This window comes from Cuculus canorus, chromosome 24 (assembly GCF_017976375.1).
Source record: "Cuculus canorus isolate bCucCan1 chromosome 24, bCucCan1.pri, whole genome shotgun sequence".
NCBI lineage: Eukaryota > Metazoa > Chordata > Aves > Cuculiformes > Cuculidae > Cuculus > Cuculus canorus.
The window spans coordinates 889,786-910,216 of record NC_071424.1 but is presented as its reverse complement, the minus strand read 5'-3'; the positions used below and the strand labels follow the sequence as shown (position 1 = coordinate 910,216).

Below are 20,431 nucleotides of genomic sequence, written 5' to 3'. Positions count from 1 at the left end.
CTGCACTCACCTGATCTGCACTCTGCTTTAGGGACATGAAGTCAATTCAACAAGTCATCTCTTTTGCAAGAAGAACAGAACACGCTTGGGAGCTTGTGGAGATATTTTATGGAATTTAAGTCCTACTGCTTGCATAGAAAAGGTAAAAGCACTTGAACTTAAACAGCTGTCAGGTGTCCACCGAACAGGCCCTACAGCAACCTTCCAGTACCTGCAGGGGCTACAAGAGAGCTGGGGATGGGCTGTTCACAAAGGCTTGGAGTGACAGGATGAGGGGCAATGGGTGTAAACTGGAGAGGGGCAGATTTAGACTGGACACAAGGAGGAATTTCTTCACTATGAGGTTGCCCAGAGCAGTGGTGGCTGCCCCATCCCTGGAGATGTTCAAGGCCAGGTTGGATGGGGCTTGGAGCCCCTGATCCAGTGGGAGGTGTCCCTGCCCATGGCAGGGGGTGGGACTGGATGGGCCTTAAGGTCCCTTCCAACCCAAACTATTCTATGATTTGTTGGAGTCTGAAAGCCAGAAGTGGTGAAGGTACAGATGATTGATAGTCTTGACCAGCAACAGCTTAAGGTACCCCCGCCCAGTCATGCTGACAATCTAGCAATCAATCACCTTTAATTAGACACTGCTTTATATACACACGTACATATGTACATTCACATACAGCAGTTAAAGCAAAAGGTACATGTCCAATCATTCACTGGAAAAACAAACTGATGGATATAGCTTTACACCCTCCTAAAGGCGGTCCTTTCCTCATAGCTGGGAACAGAGCATGCGTAGGTTACACGAGTACCTTGCAGAAGGCACCTGGTAGAGGAAGTATTGCACTGATGAAGCAGCTGGAGCCTGGCTCCCAAATACCTCTGGTGGAGCTTCGACTGGAAGCTAGAAATAAAACCACCCTAAGAGACACTGCAACTGTAGCAGCTAAACTAGTGACTTAAAGCAAAACAAACCCTTGCAACTCATTCCTGACTCTAAAAAACCAAAAAAAATAGCTAATGATTTTAATAATCGAGGCCCTAGCATGCTGAATAAGACAGTGTCGTAGTGATACTGTGTTAGATATAAGAATCTACTGTGCAAATAGAGATAGGTCCGGTCCTGCTACTGCTGTGCGCTTGGTGGGTTCAAATTGTGTCAGTTTTCCCCTTGGGACGTATACGTGGACGTGGCAGTGGTGCACATAAATTAATCCAAATCCAGTATTGTGCTGTAAATTGTAAGGCCTTCTGTACTTTACAGGCCGGAAGAAAAATCTGTTAAGTTCCACGGCTAAGCCAGGAGATATTCAGTCTCATAAATAAGGAAAAAGGAGATCTTCTTCCTCCCCACCCTCCATCCTGAATTGGCAAGAAAGTTCATTTGCAGGAGTAACGGTTCTCCCAGCATCCCTCCACAGGGACACAGGGTCAGTCTGACGCTTATCATCTTCTTTTTGGTACAAGTGAGATGGACAGCTTGTGCTTTGCTTGACGTAGTGGTTTAGGATGTTTTCTTGATTTTCACCCAATCTAATGTGCTTTTGATTGCAGAAAACTTGCATGATTCAGTCATTAAATGTGAAATCATCCTTACTAGTAATGCTTACTTGTGTGGTGGTTTATTGCTGGTCTGGGGCTTAGCCGCTTCCTTAGCGCTGATACTGTCCGGTGTCATCCGTTACTGCTGGTTTGTCGGGTGAGGCATCGTCCATACCTGCAAAATGAACAGTAGGTATTTCATCCAAAGGAACCCATACTACTACTGAGTTTTAATGGATTGTGCATGAGCTTATCGATACAATTTCCTTATCAATATGCTGGTCATCCTTTCATTACAAAGCAGGGCTGAGCGCTGGTGCTTTCTTACCTGATGAGGGCTTGGGGTACATCCTGTGGAAAAACAGGAGGAAAGTGTAGAAGGTAAAGGCCAAACCTCCGAAGATCATCCCGCAGACCAGGAAGCTGTAGCTGCCCCGATCATGTATTATCTGCAATCAGAGGGAAAGAAAAGGGAGCAGACGTCATCATAGCACTCAAATACCTCATCAACATTCAGTAAGAGATTTACGATTTGACAGCTCAAGGGTAATGCAGTGCTTTTTGCCAGCAGCCATCCAAGCCCATGACTAAGGTTTCTGTTTAAAAGTTCCAGTCAGCTGTTGGTGTGCCTCGTCCACACTTACCGATCCCACCAGTAACTGTAGCACCATCTCCCCAATCCCAGCTCCGGTCACCAACACAGTTGTGGCACAGCCTGCAAAGAAATAGTGCAAGTGATGTTGGCAGGGAATGAAACTGCCAGCAGGATCAGCCTGTAGCTTCTTTAAACTGCTCTTTCACAGGTGTCCATACAAGACTGACAAAGCTTAATCTCTGTTCTCACCTAGTGTTGAGAACGTCTCTTCTAACCTGGACTAGTGCAGAAAGGTCAAGGGTTAAGACAAAAAAACCCCATCTCCTGTTATCATTTGCCTCTGTCGTCAGAAGTGATGTTGATAAGATTTTTATTCTTCTGTATCACTGCTCCAGAGCAGAGGTTGGCACAGACCCCCTGGTGAAACTCTAGGATTTTCAGTTCACTGAGAATTTGGATGTTTTCAAAACTAGCTCCCTGTAAGCACCTAAACTCCTCGTCAGCCCCTGAGAGCTTGAAAGCTGCAGGAAACTTAAGAACCAGTCTGCATCCCTGCCTGTGGAAGTTCATTGTGCAACGAAGCCGGCAGTCTGGTTTTCATAGAATCATGAAGGCTGGAAAAGACCTCCAAGCTCATCCAGTCCAACCTCACCGTGCCGACTAAACCATGTTCCTGTGCGGCACGGCCACGTATTTTATGAACGCTCCCAGTGATGGAGACTCCCCCACTGCCCTGAGCAGCCTCTGCCAGGGCTTCACCGCTCTTCCAGTAAGGAAATTGTATCCAAAAGCAGATGTTTGCCCCAGGCCTCCTAAGCAGCCCTGCGGAGGGAAGCTGCTGCTAGGTGTGGTGGTATCTGAGCTTCCAAAGCCTGCCGGGTGCCCTCGCATCCCTGCTCACCTTTGTACTGCAGGATGTCCTCAGTATAGGCGAGCATGCTGGGGAAAGTGCTGCTGAGGAACAGACCCAGGGATGCTGTCCCCACAAACAAGAAGACGACGCTGTAGGAGAAGATCAGGAGCAGGAGGAAGGTTATCAGAACTCCAACCTGTGAACAACACACAGCGGGTCAGTAGGAAGGTAAATGCTGAGATGCCATAGGCTATAGGTTTGGGGTGGTTTTTTTTTTTGTAGAAAGTAGTTTGGGTAAAAAAATAAACTGAAAAAATGATCCCAGTCTCTGAAAAACTGAAGTAATGAGCCAGCTAAGGTCCATCTGCCTTTGCAGTGATGAATTTGGTACTTAAAGGACTTAAAGTGACTGCATACAATTCTTCTTTAGCTTCATTAGGCAGAGGCTTAAGATCATAGCTGAAAGAATACTTTTCCTCTGCAGCTTTAAATACGACCGTACTGCTGCTGCCATAACACACACATGGCTCAGTCGCTAAAGGTTTAACTCACTCTGGATAACTGCTCAGAAATCGGTCACAACGAAATTTAAACAATCTCGCCCTCGCCTCTGGCTCGCTGCAGCTTACAAAGAACAGCAGAACGTATCCAAGATGCTGAGAATCAGCAGAGGGAGCTCTGCAACACCAAATCCAGGTATGTTTTCCCATTTATTTAGACCCCGATTATGGGTTTGAGCATGGACACAAGAGCAATTTGGATTCTAACTAAATGGGATTCCAACTGCGGTTTGCTACAACGCTGCATCATCCCATCCCTTGTCACCTGGGAGAAGATCTCAGCACCCACCTCACCACAATCTCCTTTCTGGGAGCTGTAGAGAGCGATGAGGTCTCCCCTCAGCCTCCTCTTCTCCAGGATAAACAGCCCCAGGGCCCTCAGCTGCTCCTCATAACCCTTATTCTCCAGACCCTTCCCCAGCTTTGTTACCCCAAACACCACGTTGGTTTCTCTGACAGCTCTCTCCAAGCAGAGACTTTCCTGGACTATCTGCCTTCCCTTTCCCATGGCTAACATGGACATTAAATTCCATGTCCACGGAACAGGACAATAGATGCCAGAGAAGACAGTGTAGTTGGCAGATACTTCAGTAGGTACTTTCACAAATTTCATGTTAGATTAACCGAGGAGGAGTGCCATCGCACTGTCCCGGAGTCCTCCAGTCAGCTGCAAACACGCAGGGGCAGCGATGCTGAGAAAGGCGTGATGCACATACACCCCTTCTGCACATCAAGGATCAAACTAGACAACATCTTGGAGGTGAGAAGAAGAAAAACATGGTAAAAACAGCCTTACCACATTGATGAAGACCATAGTTGCCGGCTTCATTCGGTAGGACACGGGGATGGAGATGAGCCTGCCCAGCGTGATGAAGCCCCAGAAGAGGCTGGGCAGGTAGCCGGCCACTTTGTGGACTACAGAGAGGGGTTCTTCCACCGCATAGCTGTAAACGAAGCCTGAATACTCTCCCTGCGGGGAAAACAGAAGGGCATGTCAGTGCTGTGGGGATTGATTTACAGGCTTTGCAACTTTAACTTCAACCCCTTCCTCAAATATTCATGTTATTGTGATAGCGCTGGAGAGCCCACCTATGGATTTGCTATCAAACCCCAATGAATCTCGTTCCCAAGGGTTTGCAGCTGGAGATAGGCTTCCACCAGAAGCAGAACACAGGACTTAACCTCTCCTAAGAGGGCAACGCTAACAGCACTACTAGGTAAAATGCATGCTAGGCTCTTATCTGTGGAGATGCTCTCTCCCCCAGGTACTGTCTTGTCCTTTGGAACGGCACACCCTTGTCCCGTGTCACACTAAGAACCTGGAGCTGATCATCCTTGAAAACGGAGGCCCTGGGAAGTTCCCCTATCTGACAGCTGCTTTGTGTAACCCCCACTTGTCTTTCAGGACCCTGTTTAACGCCTAAGACCCAACAATGTTTTACCACGAGGGGACCAGGACAGAACTGTTGAAAGGAAAAGAACAGTAACTCGACAGCCAAGACTGAGCCTTCCTTGTCCGGACAGACGTGCTACACACTGCGAACGCCGCGTGCCTGCTGGCCAGGAGCATGCTGCCAGGACACTATGGAGAGACCGCACCATCCCCACATGCGCTCGTCTTGGATTTTGTGGGCTCAGGAGACCCATCAAACAGAGGCCCATCAATTCTTATGGAATAAAACCAAGCTGTTCTTGCCTCTTGGCTGAAGTGAGAAGAGACCTCTGCTGCATCCAAGTAGACAACATCAGAACTCCAGCTCTAAACTGGTTTAGTGAGCAGCAGGAGCAATCTAGCTGCAACAACACAGAGCCTAGGAGAAGCCATAAAACCCTCCCAAGAAGCGGGGCACGTACCAGCCTGACGACGATTAACTTTGAAGGAGCTACCTTGGGAACCTGGCTGCTGCACCGGCAGACCCGCAGGTCCAGCCCGCGGCACGCAGAGGGCACGTGCTGGGTTTGGGCTGTTGCAAGCAACTTGGAAGGAAGAAAGCCATATAGCTTTGCTCAGACAAGATCCCTCCATCAGCTGAACTCACCACAATCCCATCAGTCATGAAGAGAACAAGAGCCCCAGTGATGTGGACTGCGAAGTAGGTGTAAGAAGCCCCTCTGAAGTTTTTGCTTTGGCAGCAGCTAAATAAGTCATCATGACCTGGTGAAAAACAATGCAAAGCAAACTTAGCTGGAACGTCCTCCTGGGGTTGGGTGGTTGCCAGCCCGCAACAGGGATTTGGTTTGTGCTCAGCTGCAAGACAGATTCATAGAGGACGGTGCACAATTTGGAGCACTGCTCATCTCTGCTGGCACAACCTTTCCTTACCTACCTATAAACCTTCAGAAGGAAGACAAATGCATTTATGGGTTGCTGTCCACAGACTGGGATCCTAGCTCTCCGGAATATCTTGCTGTCCACAGACTGGGATCCTAGCTCTCCAGAATATCTGCTACTTCTCTTACTGTAGCTGCTTCTCTTCCCATTTTGGAGCAGCCCAGTGCTGAGCCTGCTCTTATGGTCAATAGAAACAAACCCTTTTGACCATAGCACTCGTGCTCAGAGCCCCTCGTCCTTGGTGCCAGCACCCGGGGAGTCCTGCCCGGGATAGCTCACGTTCCTTAGACAAATGGTATTTAACAAAACAAGCCAACTTTAGGAAAGAGGGTGATAAACACACAACTTGTGTTGCTTTCTCTGAATAGGCCACTGGAGCGACAGCCCGGCAAAGCTGAGGGTCAAGACCCCAGGAATTCCCGATTCTCCTGCCCTCGTGCTTATATCCCCCCACTCTGGTGTTAAGGTAAAGGCACTTGGAGTCCTGTGCAGGCAAGACTGTTGCTCTTGCACGGCCAAGATGAAATTCTCACTACTTCAGTGGGGAAGGAGGGATTTTGCCAGCAGAGCTGTGGCTGTTAAAGATCGCAGCAGTCACCATAGCCCACCTGCTCCTCTGAGGATCAGTCCCAACTGCATTTAAGAGGAAGATGGAGATCTGAAGAACATGAAGCTCCAGTGGGTGGAGGAAAGGATCCATCAGTGTCTCAGCTAAGGGGAATGCTATCAGATGAGCGCAGCCTTATCAGACACCAGAGAACCCACACCATTAGGGACACGTATGCTCCTTCCCTGCAGAACCCGTCACACCTCTCACTGCCTCTGTCTTCAAGTATTACCTGAAATTTCCTTTTATTGTTGAGCTAAAGCCACCTCTTCTGCAATAACACTAAACACTCCTCTGACAACTGTAAAACAGGATTATTTCTGAGCTTCCCTGTTCAGCTGAAGAATTTACTTTGACACGTTTCTCTCGGGTAGCAAAGAACAATGTCACTATTGTCCCCAAATCAGGGTGTAGCCACAAGTTCAAGAGCAAACTTTTCCTCCTCAAACAAGGGCGCCGTCCTTATTTCTTTCAGATTTATGAAAAATCAGTGTTCTGCAGCACGATGACCACTTCTAAACTGAACAGTCAGTGGAGCCAGCTCAAAACCTGACTGAAAACCAGAAGGAAGTGAACTTTCACGTCTGCTTAAATGACTCGGGAGCCCAGGCTTAATTTCAGGGCAGCTTGGAGAAAAGCACCCTGGATGGATATTAATCCAGGATATTAATGGATATTAATGGCAGGATATTAATCTGTTCAGGGGTTACGGTCCCATCTAATTCGAGGGCAACTGGGCACCAAATTGCCTATTTGTATTGTCTGGGTGCTTCTGGATTACATTCATATGTATGTTTTGGAAAGTCTCCTCCTTAGACAACAGCAATGGATCTCACATTAAACTTGGAGACACTCAATTACGTTTTTTTCTCCCCCTGCTCACCCCTCATTCCTCCAAACCCGAATGAGAGGCGCCTCCAGCTCACCTCCAGCTCCATGGGGTTTCTGCACAGTGGTGGAGAGATCATCCTTCTCTGCCGGCCGCGCTTCCATCGCCAGCTCGTCGGCCGACAGCAGCGGGTGGCTGCTGCTGTTGAAGCACGGCACCATCCGCTCCTTGTAGAGCAAGAAAAACACCGCGATGGGGACAGGCAGCTGGGGAGGAACAGAGAGGGGCAGGTAAGCATGACAGGTCTTGCACAAAATACAGTCCAGGTCCCCAGTCATGAAGGCCATTTAGGAAGCTGCTCTCGGCATTCAGAATAGAGGTGCCTGAGGATGCTCCAAGAGCTTCCCCGCGCTGCCCTGACCTCAGAGCAAGGACAGGGGCTGGGAGAGGGGTAAGGAACCACTGTAGGAGGGATGGAGGCTTGTTAGGAGGGCTGGTAGGGAGGAGAAAAACATTGTGACCCAGGTGTCCCAATCCAGAGCATGGCCAGGGCGTCTCCTCCAGTGCCGGGTGGGCTGGAGGTGGGTGGACCATTCGCCTGGGATGGAGGACAGGGACGCTGGAACAGAAGGCAGCTAAATGCAAACCTTGTGAAGCACCACACTTGCCCTTCAAAACCAAAATGTTCTGGTTTCCAAGCATTTGGCCACTTCTGCTCAAAGAACAATCACAAAAATAAAGTAGCTTTTGCCTATGGAGAGCAGAACAGCTTTAACGAGAGACTCACTGTGGCTCAAATACTCTGTGAGGGAAGAGCAAGCCGCTTCCAGACCTGTTTTTTCCATCTCCAGCCATTAGCTGAAGTTGCTCAGCATCTCGTAAGAGATGAGTTTGTGGTTCCCAGGCCAACAATTACAGCACCACAACAGCCGATCTGCTCGGTACAGCCTGGGCTGAGAGACTCGGGGCTGCAGAACCTCCAGCCATCGCCGTCTCCTGCCTTGGAGACCCCGGCACATCCCGGGATGTTACTGCACAGTGCACGACAGTCCCACCAGCCCCGTTCCCTGCAGTCAGGGCTTGCTGCCTGCCTCTAACGCACACAGGGACGAGGGCTTGTACCTGCCCACGGGATCAATCCTGGAGCTTCGGGCTCCCGGCATCGCAACCACGACTCCGTGGTGCCTCCAAGCCCGCAGGGACTCGCTCTTATTTTATTGAGGAAAAAAAACAAACCCAGAGGGAAGCAAACGAAGCTGGGTCTGCCCCTTGCCAGCCTTCCCTTCTCCTCCCACCACAACCAAGTGGTGTTTATTCTGCAACAAACTGAGGGAGAAAGCCAGGAAATCCTAAGTGACAGCTCACTCTCCAGCCTCCCATCGCTTGTTTTCTACATCTCTGAGAGCAAGCGTGAGCTCTAGCTCCAAACTTCCTGACTTTTGTTGGCTCGTGGCAGGATTTAAATGTATGGAGAATTCCCCTCCCCTTCCCTCGCTCCCCCACCTCTCTTGCCTGAATTCATTTATGAGGACTTCATTGTTCTGGGAACAATGGGAGTAGGAACAGTTAGTTCGATCCCATGGAAGAAAAACGCGTTTGCTTGATAGTTCTAATCCTTCCGGAGTTCAGGACCAGATTTTATTCTTCTAAATTGCATATTTTGCAAAAAAAAAAAAACCCAAAAACCCCCACGCACAGGGACTGGCCGTACGGATAACGCCTCTCGGCGCTTCGAGCCCTGAGGAGCACTCGGTGCCTATGCAGAAAAGGCCTTTGGACTCCCCAAATTCCCAGTCAAGCCATAGGAGCATCCCTGCTCCCCAGACCCTCAAGGTACCACCGTGCCCTGCAGAGCGGCTGCATCCTCCTCAGGTCTCCCCAACCCTCCCTCCCAAGCAGGCAGAGATTTGGGTGCGATAACCATTTGCCCGTGGGCTTTCTTCCCAGGAAAAACTCTGCTTCACCTTTTCCAAAGGAAGGCTTTGCCTTTTCCAAGGAGGAGAGGGGCAGCGGAGCATCCCGCTGGGAGCCTGGACAGGCTGAAGGGCGAAGCAGGCAGCAAGAGCCCCAGCGCTCACGGAATTCCCAGGGATGCTCCCCTCCTTCTGGCAGCTTTTAACCATTATTATAAACTCAACAAGTTGCTGCATCACAGTTCAGCGTGGGCATAATCCAGCTCCTTCCCTCCAGTTTCTATTTCGGTCTCTCCCCAAAGGAACGCGGGACCGTTCCCTGCTATTGTATCCAGGCTACTTTTAAGCAACCTAAGCACAATGGAGTATCCCGCACTTCCCCTGGGAAACCACCTTCCGGACAAACACATCCCTCTCGGAGGAACATTTTCCTGATTTCCAGCCCCTTGGAACGAGCTGGATGATGAAATTTCCGTTCTGTGGGAAACTGAATTTTTAAAAGATGTTTTTCTTCCAAATCTGGATGAAAAGCCAAATTTTTTTTTTTCCCTCTTCGAATGAAAAATTTTGGCCGGGAATCATCCAAGCACTTCATTTCGATAATGTTGAACCACTTAATTGTACTAAAGCAAAAACATTTTCCCTCAATAACATCAAAACAACTAGTCCGTCAGCTTTACACATTGCATTTGTGCCAAAGTTAAATGGAGACATTTCCACTTTAAACAAAGCAAGAAATTGCAATGAATCATCACAGCTTGTGTCTTGTCAGAATACACACAGCCCTGCGAAAACTGGGGTGGAAATGTGGTTTTGACCGTTTTATAACAGAATCGCTGGTCCTGGTTTCCATTTCTCTCGCTTACTCATTTTATCCACCTCTCTGGGGTTTTAAACACCATCATCATCATCATCGCCTTTCTCCGACGCCGACACCTTAAAAGAAGAGTCAGCATTTTTGGAGCTGCTCAGTATCTCCAGTTCGGTTACCGAGTTTAAACGAGGGAGTTGGGGTTGTTCAAACTGGAGAAGAGATGGCTGTGGGGAGACCTTAGAGCAGCTTCCAGTAGAGAAAAGGACTCCAGGAAAGCTGGGGAGGGCCTCTGGATCAGGGAGTGCAGGGAGAGGATGAGGGGGAACGGTTTTCAGCTCAAAAAGGGGAGATTGAGATGAGATCTTGGGGAGAAATGTTTTGCTGTTCAGGTGGGGAGGCCCTGGCCCAGGGTGCCCAGAGCAGTGGTGCTGCCCCATCCCTGGAGGGGTTCCAGGCCAGGTTGGATGGGGTTTGGAGCCCCTGATCCAGTGGGAGGTGTCCCTGCCCGTGGCAGGGGTGGGACTGGATGGGATTTGGGGTCCCTTCCCACCCAAACCATTCCATGATTACGATCAAGGCAGCTCCCTCAGCTCGGCTTTGGCAAGGGGATCCACTCAAGAGCTGCGCACGCGGCATCCGCCTGACTCGCCGCTCCTCTTGCCACACGCGTGCAAACCGCACGTGAGGGTGCAGTGATGTAAAGCCCGGCCATGCACTGGCTGCAGGGCACAGAGGGACTCATCCTGGGGTTCCACGCTGCTCCCCAAATGCCCACGGGACACTGCTGGGAAGAGGGGTCTGACAACCGCCCTCCCTTCTGTGCTCCCGATATCAGACACACCATTACATTCACAGCAGATATTAAGCGCTGCCTTCAAAACAAAATTAGTTTCCTCAGGATTGTCTGGCAAAATAGAGAACGCTCTGGTGTAATTAAAAGCACATTTCCCATGGCATACACGGAGTCGGAGGTAATTAAAGTCGGCTTCTCCTAAGCAGAGAGCATCCTTTTTGGTACTGCTCCAAAGGAGCTCAGTACGACACCTGCACAGCTATTGCAGTCACCTCTTCTCACCTCAGTGAGCCGTGTGGGATTCGGTCTAATGAAAACCCTTAAACTGGGTGCACTGGGGTACCTTTGTAGTTATCCAGCAAAGAACAGGGAGTGCAGGGATAGGACAAAGGAGGCCCTGGCCCAGGGTGCCCAGAGCAGTGGTGCTGCCCCATCCCTGGAGGGGTTCCAGGCCAGGTTGGATGGGGCTTGGAGCCCCTGATCCAGTGGGAGGTGTCCCTGCCCATGGCAGGAGTGGCACTGGGTGGGCTTTGAGGTCCCTTCCAACCCAAACCATCCCATGATTCTATGAAACGGGCAGATGAAGTGCACAAGGAATTCTGTTTCCTCTGCCTGTGCAGACAGAGTGGTGGAAGACCAAGGGCTCTTTGCTGGCCTGAGGACAGGGAGGTGGGGCACCAGCACATCCTTAAGTCCTGGCAGAAAGGCGATGGCTAAACGTGCAGAGGGAAGGGGCACAGGGACTGTGGCTGCAGGGCAGGAGAGGAGAGGTGCTTCGGGCAGGACCACTCTTCAGGGGAGCGGAACGGGCACCAGCTTGGCACGCTCTGTGTACGGCCACCAGAGCACGTCACGGCAAGGGCTGCGCAGGCTGGGCTCTGCCCCGGCACAGAGGAGACCCCAGAGCTCCTGCCAGCAGGATTTCCCATGCACGAAGCACAACCGGGCACTCTACAGGTTTTGAGAAGAGCTGTCATTGGCATCAATCCTGGCACAAACGGCACCACCTGGCAGGGCTACCGCTCACTGCAACAACAGTCTCCACTCTTATCACTCCCAATCTACACGGACAACTGCGCACACGCTCGCAGCGCTCCTGCCACCAGGGAAGCGACAGCAGCAGCTTCGCCGGCTCTGCGGCAGAGGGATGGGCACGATGCTGGCCACGGCACAGCGAGGCGGGGCAAGCGATCAGCTGCACGGAGCCAAGCTGGGATCCGGGTATTAACTGGGAGGTGAACATTTCAAAGACAGCCCCCAGTCTGCAGGGGAGCGCAGCTTGCTGGAGATCAGCGCTGGGACTCAGCAAGGCAGAGAAAGAGCACGGGCACTAAGCGCCATCTCTCACAAAGGAAAGGCCACGGGGCTTTTATGTCTTCTGCCAATCACCAGGGAAACACAAAATCATGCAGAGATGCCCCAGTTAATCTTTTAGACCCGGTAACTCAGTTCATCAATGTGCACTTCGCCATCAATACAGATGCTGCAAATCACCCTCTCACCACATCCCCACATCACCCGGCTTTCTCCTTGCAAGGAGGAAGACCTTGCGGCTCTGAGTGTGTTTAATCAGTATAACTCCTGCCCAGGAGGATGCTGGAGGTACAACCTCCTGCCAGGAGGGTTCCTCACCCTATGGTGCAGTGACCGCTGCTTCAGCTTCGCAGAGTCCTGTCCTCCTGCCCAGGCACCCGATCCTGTCCAGGAAACTGGACAAAACCCAAACCTCTGCAGGGGACCACCACAAATATCCTCATGCATCCTTCCACGCTGGAGCCACCTAACAGGCACCAACACTCCCAAACACCACAGCCACCAACAAAGCCAAGAAGCAGCAATGTCCCCAGCGACAGCTCGGACCGCTCCGGCCGCAGCACTTACATTGATGAGGGCCATGATCCAGAAGGCGTAGGAGACGCGTGTGACCACCATGCCTTTCATCGGCAGGTCATAGTGAGACAGGTTGCCCGGATGGTGTGGGACCAGGGACTTGCGGATGTGAGGGAGGTTGCTGGAGGCGTTGGCTGTGGAGTTTGAGAGGATGCAGTTGGTGTCCGAGAGGAAGGGGTCAGCTATCAGGGGGCTCAGCAGCGCTCCAAAGCCCACAAAGAAATGAAGGGCCTGAAAGAGAGGAGACACTGAAGTTGAGCACAGGGGTTTACTGCTCTTCTCTGCAGGGAGTTGGGCCAAACCCTCACTCCTCTTCCTCAGAGGAGGAAGCACAGCCAGAGGGGAGATGCGGGCTCCATGCTCACCTGCAGGAAGATGGCCGAGTCCTTCTGGTAGATCTTCACCAGCTGCATGTTGGAGATGGTGTCGATGCAGCCCATGGCCAGTCCTGCCACAGCCAGGACCACAGCCAGGACCACCACATTGTGGCACAGAGGGATGATGGCAAAGACTAAGGAGATCGCCAGCGACGAGGCGAAGAGTGCAAACAAGGACTGAGATAACCTGAGACAGGGGGAAAAAAGAAAGATGGGGCAGAATTACTACCAGGACAGCAGCATCCACACCACAGCCCTGTCTCCCATTTTCAGTCCCAGATCAGTCGGTGGTGGAGGCATTAGCAGGAGATGCATCCCCTGGCTGTAGCTCCAACTAATTCAGCTCCAGCATGTGCTCTTCTGGCAAGACGAGGGAGAGGGTACACACCCTGCACCCCCAGGCCTCCACCTCACAGCCACAGCCACGTTAGGGCACTGCCCTGTGTGCAGGGAAACGCCTTGAAGAGGCAGATCTTCCACCCAGCTTTCACGGAGAAGAGTAATCAATCCTTCAAACCCATGTTCTACACATTTCAAGGCAGAATAAAGTCCAGGAACCTTCCCTTGTTAACTGGGCAGATCTGGGAATGGAGAAGGATGTGTGTATGAGCAGGTGAAGCCACATCGTGACTTCTGAGCAGCTCCAATGCATCCCTCACGCAGGGCTGTATCGCACGAGAGGGCTGAGCGGGCACAAGAGCTGCTGGGCAATCCCAGTTCCCAGCAGGGAGAGCTGCTGGCATCCACACCACCGCGTCATCCTGAACTCCCCTGCATATCCCGTCCTGCCTCACAGGGAGCCCTGGGGAGCGGCTCTGGCTCCCTCTCCATGCCCTGTGCCGCCTCTGTTCTGGCAGCATCACCCCTTTCCCCAGCACGACCGGGCTGGATGCAGCGCTGCTCCCATTCCCAGGGCAAACGGCCACTTTCCAACCGCCACGGTCCGTCAGAGAAGCTCGAGGGATGCGTGGGATGGAGGTAAAGCTGGTGCGCTCCATCTCCAGCCTGGCAGCGGCACAGGGCGACGGCGCAGGGAGGCTCAGGGCGAGCCGAGCGCTACCCAGCTCGCTGGAGAACGGCGCCCAGGCTGGCACCGCGCTGCTCCGGAGCTGCCAAGTGGAAAGGCAGGAAGGAAGGAAGGAAACGGGGACCAGACAGCAAAGCACTGAAACCAGCAGAAAGATGGGACTGTAAAGATACAGCAGAGATGGAGCAGTACAGGCACGTCCCCTCCCTACCCCAAAGCCTGGCAGAAACCCACTGCACGGCCAGCAGCCCTCTGCAATGAGCTGCTGATTAGCAGCTGGGGTAATTAGCGTGGGGTGTGCTGCTGGGGATGTGGGGCACGGAGCACTGATGCGTCCCCGGCACAGCCACGCAACGAGCCAGCAGAACGCCTATGGCTCACTGCAGCGGGCTCCCTGCGCCCACAGCTGCTCCACGCTCTGCCCGCAGAGGGAGGAGAAGGCTACGAGGAGGCTGGAGCCGCAGCAGAGGCTCAGCAGCTGCTGGGCACCGCGCTGCCAGCTCCCCTGCCCAGAGCAGCCTGCCCTTGGGCACGTCACTGCGCTTCTGCACAGCCCTCAGTCATCTGCAAACCCGGAGTGATTTGGCCTTCCACATCCTGCCGGTTGCTCTCCAACAGCACCGGGGAGAAAAAATGGGCCAAGGAAACATCCCCTTTATTCCTCTGCCCGGTGGCGCGATCCCGGTTGTCCCAGCGCCTTGGTGTGCTCCCGTCTCCCAGCCAGAGCCATCGGAGGGGCCAATGTTTTGCAAAGCCGTAACTACTGCTCTTCCTCTGACAGCAAAGCAGGGAGCCAGCGTGGGATTTCTGGAGGAGGGAGGGAGCAAAGCGAGATGTGCACAGTCACAGCAGGAAAAACAACTGGTGAATAAGAGAGAAGCAGCTTCGAGCCTGGAGAGATGAGGCAGTACTCTCCAGGGCATGGCAGGAGCACAGCAGGAGGGAGAGAGGCAGAGGCACCAGCAGCTGGAAAATCCAAAGTGGGGAGAGACAGCGGAATGGGGAAACACACACAGAGACATCCCAGAAATGCCTCTTCTGCAGCCCAAGCAAAACAACCGCAGCACTGCCCATGCTTGGCTAGAGAGCACGTTCATTAGTGGAATTAAACATTGATTGCAAATGATGTTACATCCTTAAAAGCATCAAAAGGATCACCTCACTTTTCCTCACTGAGCAAAAATTCCTGTCTCCAGTCGTTGGATGTTAATGACACAATTGCACCCCCCTTGCAAACACCCACAGCCCGGGGTGGGGGGCACACAGCCCTGCCCTTAGCAGGGGACAAAGAAATTAGGGTCATCCCATGCCAGATCCCCGAGATGCAGTCGGAGGACTCTGCTCAACACACAGGCATCCAGCTTTGGAAACAAACCCCTTGGAAAGCATCCTTAAACGAGGTACCTCGTGACTTTCAGAGGGGGGCTGAACCTCATAGTTTGATGATGCAAACCCAATGCGCCCCTCCAAAGAGCTTCAAAAGCCCCCCTGATGTTGCACCACGGTCCGGCTTCCAGCATCGCTGCCCTCCCCATCACCAACTGGTCCCCACGTCCCCGGCTGAGCCGAGGCACAGCCCAGCTCCGCGCCAGCTCTGCTGTCCCCCGGGCTGGCTCTGCTTCAGCAGCGTATCAAATTAGTCTCGTAACGTCACAAACTCTGTTCGAGCCGCACTCAGCACATGTCCTGGCTCCATCGCAAGGCTTGAAGGTCTGCAGTGCCCCCCCTAAGATGTCTGAGCTGATCTCCGCTGTAGGATTAGGGCAGTCACAGCCAGCAAAGCTTCCCCTCTCCTTCTCACACAGTTTATATAAACCCACATCTCGGTGTTCCTGTTGCAGCAGGCGCTCTACAACTTCAAGGATGTTTATCCTCGTCCCAGGGAGCATTTCCGAAGTCCCTCACATCAAGAAGAAAAATCATAAACAAGTTAATTCCAGCTTGCAAACTCAGTAATTAAACACCCAGAGCCCTAAGGGGATAAAGTGAGGACATGGAGGAAGGAAAGAGCATGGATTATCCCACATCTGCCTTCAGGTACCCTTCTCTCCAGCAGGAAGCACTGGCTTGGGGAGCATCACATCCCCCGAGGAGTTTGTGTTCAAGTCCCCACGCTCTCTGCTCTCAGCAACAAAGCGCTTTACTTTCCTTTGCAGTGAGAAGTGTCTCCTGCACCATCCACACGCTTGGATAGAAACCTAAGAAGAGGGGAGCCTGAAGGGCAGAGAGAGAACAGGGTCACCTCCTCTCTGCCGACGTGCTATGACGTGGACAGGGTAAAAAGGTCCCATCTCATCAGCCCCCCCGGTCCTGGTGTGGATCACCGCACCAAGCAGAACCTGCTCAGGGCTCCAGCAGACCTACCAGCCCCCTCCTCTCCTCTAACACCAGCGGGATTAGCTCCGGGCTGAGCCGAACGCTGGGAGCAAAAGCAAAACATACAGGAGGACACAAAAATGGGGTTTCTGAATTTAAGGGAAAAAAAGGAGCAAACTGGGGCGCAGGTGCTCAGTTACTCCGGTGCTTCCGTTACAAGCACATGTGGCACAGCAGCACAGAGAAAATGTGACTTTAACTTCAAAATAAAAGCATTAAAAAAAAGGATGGGAAAAGAAAACGGGAAGGGAAGCAAAAGGAAGAGCAGCATGCAGGCGCACAGGTGCTCAGGGGTGGATTTACTGAAAAGCTCACCTCTCACTCGGGTTTGTGAGTCAAGGCTGGGGTTTGAGGCCCCTCAGTCCTCCCACCGCAGCACTGCTGGCGCGATTGGCACATGCCAAGCACTTCTGAGGATCTCCTCCAAGTAATACCATGAAACAAGAGTCTTCAGCATGCTTTACGCAAAGGTGTGCAGGGCACGGGCTGCCCCCAGGGCTGTCTTTGCTTGAGGAACCTCTACCAGCACCACGGCAGCTCTAGGATTTAGAGCCAGGGCGCACACCGCATCGAAACCCCAACCTCACTCACGCAAATACGCTGTAAAAAGCTGCATCCTTCTAAAGCAGAGCTTGAAATCACAACCCAACAAACCTCTAGCACGAGCTACCAGAGAGCAGCAGCCTGTTGTGAACCCAAGCGTGAGCTTGAACACCGCGCCTGGCAGCTACGTGGGGAGCTGCTCTTCCCACGGCTCTGGCTTTGCCCCTTCCAACCAGCCAGGGAAGGGACCACGCAGCAAACCCCAATCTCTGGTCCAGAGCACCGCAGGCAGCAATCGCGTTCCTACAGCACTCAGGGAAACCCACAGAATCATGGAATGGTTTGGAAGGGACCTCAAAGCCCATCCAGTTCCACCCCTGCCATGGGCAGGGACACCTTCACTGGATCAGGGGCTTCCAGCCCCATCCAACCTGGCCTGGAACTCACAGGGGCAAACTTTCTTCTTCCTTGAAATCTTGCAAGAAAGGGAATTCTGGACAGAAGGGATGGATATCATCATCATGCTCTGTATTCCCAGGGCTCCAGGACTCCATCTGAGCCAAGACAGCAGAGACCACAGCCCAGTATTCAGCATGTTCTCTGCTGAGAGGAACCAACTATTATTTAGGTCTCACCACCCACTTCTGCAGAGTCCAGTAACACTGCTTTCCCTCGCGAGCCCATCATTCAGAGCAGACAGCTCAGATCAAGACATATTTTAATCGAACGCAAGCAACGCCGTCTATGTTCCTAGGCATTAGAAATTACACACAGCTTGCACCCAGACCTTGGCTCGCAGGCTTTGGGATCCTCCACCAGCAGCTCCCCACCTCGTAACTGGAAAAGACAACCTGTCCAGCGCTCCTCCCTGCCTGGCACCAGGATGAGCATAATTTGACTGATAAAACCCACAGCACGGTCCAGAAGTAGAAACCTTCAGCAGGACAGCTCGATCTGCCCATCTGTGAAGATGGGACGGTACAGGAGCTCTCAGAGTCCAAACAGTTAATATTCTCATCCAAACCCACACGTCTGTACACCGCACCGCTCCGAGCAACCCCCCGCATCGCTCGCGAGCTCCAACTATCCGAAACATTCCCTCCTGCCTGGCAGGGCTGCTGCTCCGCAGTGGGGCTCGCAGACACTCTGCAAAAGCCCGATGCTCCAACACATCCCGGTTTGTAACCACAGCGAGCGACGAAGACGCTTTTTTTCCCCCAAGGTGATGCTGCAGAGTTAAAAATTCGGAAGTCTCTGAGCACAAAACCCCGAGCGGGTCTGTGTAACGCACCAGCCAAGGGCAGGAGCTCTGGGTAGGAAGCTGACAGCGGGAAACAATCCTGCATTTTCCTTCGCTGCTCCTTCAAACATATGCGCAGCAGACTGGGCGCTGGCAAAGGCATCGCCTGCTGACCCAGCAGTCTCGGATCCGTGTCAGACCCAGGGCAAGGTTCCCACGTGCTGTCCCCATTCCCATGAACCCCAGTCTGCATCTCCTCTCCCAGGACAGCCTGATAGAGGTTCACGAAGCCTTTAGGCTCTGTCCGGACAGGGATCAGGACAGTTCGGTGAACCGGGATGGTAATTTAACAGGTGTCCTCATGCCATCTCCATGAGCCAATGCTCTCCACGATCCACAGAACAGGATTTTAACCGAGCGTTTTGAAGAAGTGAAGGATTTGTGCAAAATCCCCTCCTATACACACCAAACACGCACATATCCAAAACACACATGGAGCTGACAGGTTACATCACTGCCTGAAGAATTAGTGACAATGTAAACAATCAGCTGATTCTCAGCAGACCGTAGCTGTCATCGAGCCTCAAATCAAACGCCTGTTTGGCGATCTTCAGGCTTGAGCCACCATCTATTATTTATTTTAAACATATCCTGGACAGAAGGTTCAGTGCAAATCCCTGTTTTGCAGTGTCCGGGTTTCTCGGTGGCCCACGGCGTCGGCTGCTGGCCCCGGGCACCCCGCGCCCCTCTGCCCTCGTCCCCCTCATCCCCCGCAGCGGCAAAACCACCAGGACCGCTCACATCTCACCTCGTGTTCACCCAAAGTCCTGGGGAGCACGGCAGTGCCCGAGTTTGTGACACCAGGGTTATTACAACAGGCTTCCAAAAATATTTTGGTGATAAACAAGAAGGTTAAGGAAAATATCCTCCAGGAAGTTCTGGCTGTAACCTCACGCTATCTCCATCCTGAGCTCCGTGGGTATGAAACCACACAGAGGAGGAGAGCAGCAGCCCGCAAAGCGGCTCCCACCGTGCATCTCCCTGGAACTTCCTTCTCTCTGAATAGCTCAGGTGGGAGGGCTGCAGGTCCTCCCGGACATGGACCTCCTGGGAAACCCCTTCCTTCCAAACCACTCCGATGAGAGGGCTGTGGACCCTCTGGGATATGGACCTCATGGAAAACCCCTTCCTTCCAAACCACTCCGATGAGAGGGCTGTGGACCCTCTGGGATATGGACCTCATGGAAAACCCCTTCCTTCCAAACCACTCCGATGAGAAGGCTGTGGACCCTCTGGGATATGGACCTCATGGGAAACCCCTTCCTTCCAAACCACTCACATGAGAGGGCTGTGGACCCTCTGGGATATGGACCTCATGGAAAACCCCTTCCTTCCAAACCACTCCAATGAGAGGGCTGTGGACCCTCTGGGACATGGACCTCATGGAAAACCCCTTCCTTCCAAACCACTCCGATGAGAGGGCTGTGGACCCTCCGGGACATCCCAGGGAGCCCTTTCCTTCTGAACTGCTCAGGCGTGATGGAAGTACCCTCTGGGACACGCACGGGGAGCTCCCCTCCTCCCCCGCACCATCCCCGCTCAGCCACGCGGACGCAGCGGGAGGAGCCGGGGGGAGGCGAACCCCGGGGTGCGCGGGGCTGGCGCTGCCCACCCCCATCCCAGGAGCCGAGAGGGAGCCGAGCCGAGTTCGCCGCGCTCCTTACGTCCTCTTGAAGATCCCTCCGAGGCAGCTGCCGAGCAGGAGGCAGAACTGCTGGGAGAAGAAGACCCAGGTGATCTGGGAGAGGGAGCTCTGGGTCTGGCAGCGCAGGTCCAGCAGCGTTGGCCCCAGGAAGGCGATGCAGAGCCCGAAGCTGAAGAAGACGCTCCAGTAGGTGAGGGTGGGCTGCAGGTTCCTCCGGAATTGAGCCGACACCCGCTCGTCCCACCACATCGTGGGCGGCGGCCACGGCGCTGCGGCTCCGGCACCGCTCCGGTCCCGGTCCCGCTGCTCCTCGGCAGGACGTGGCTCCCGATGCCGCCGCGCCGGGCGATGGCTCCGCCTCCGGCACCGGGACGGGCGGAGCGGGGACGGGCTGCTCTGCATCCTCCGTCCTCCTTCGGCCCCCTCTCCGTCTCCCCTCCATCCTCT

At 53.1% G+C, this 20,431-nt stretch overlaps 1 protein-coding gene across 1 annotated transcript; it reads right to left on the bottom strand.

The window, feature by feature from the left end:
* Positions 1 to 77: 77 nt before the first annotated feature.
* On the bottom strand, positions 78 to 20,412 carry MFSD4A (major facilitator superfamily domain containing 4A). Its single transcript, XM_054087371.1, has 10 exons — positions 20,004 to 20,412; positions 13,082 to 13,280; positions 12,708 to 12,947; positions 7,404 to 7,572; positions 5,578 to 5,693; positions 4,335 to 4,508; positions 3,027 to 3,174; positions 2,175 to 2,245; positions 1,859 to 1,979; positions 78 to 1,705 (listed from the first exon to the last, which is right to left on the bottom strand). The coding sequence occupies exons 1-10, from the start codon at positions 20,384 to 20,386 to the stop codon at positions 1,641 to 1,643; spliced, it is 1,686 nt and encodes a 561-aa protein (XP_053943346.1). The 5' UTR covers positions 20,387 to 20,412; the 3' UTR covers positions 78 to 1,640.
* Positions 20,413 to 20,431: the final 19 nt, after the last annotated feature.

What these genes read in the sequence shown, in the direction of transcription:
- MFSD4A (XM_054087371.1), bottom strand. Translation starts at nt 20,386, where the DNA reads ATGCAGAGCAGCCCGTCCCCGCTCCGCCCGTCCCGGTGCCGGAGGCGG. An exon ending in GGAGGGATCTTCAAGAGGAC is followed by an intron (nt 13,281 to 20,003) that starts GTAAGGAGCGCG and finishes CCCCTGTCTCAG; the next exon opens with GTTATCTCAGTCCTTGTTTG. An exon ending in ACTCGGCCATCTTCCTGCAG is followed by an intron (nt 12,948 to 13,081) that starts GTGAGCATGGAG and finishes CCTCTCTTTCAG; the next exon opens with GCCCTTCATTTCTTTGTGGG.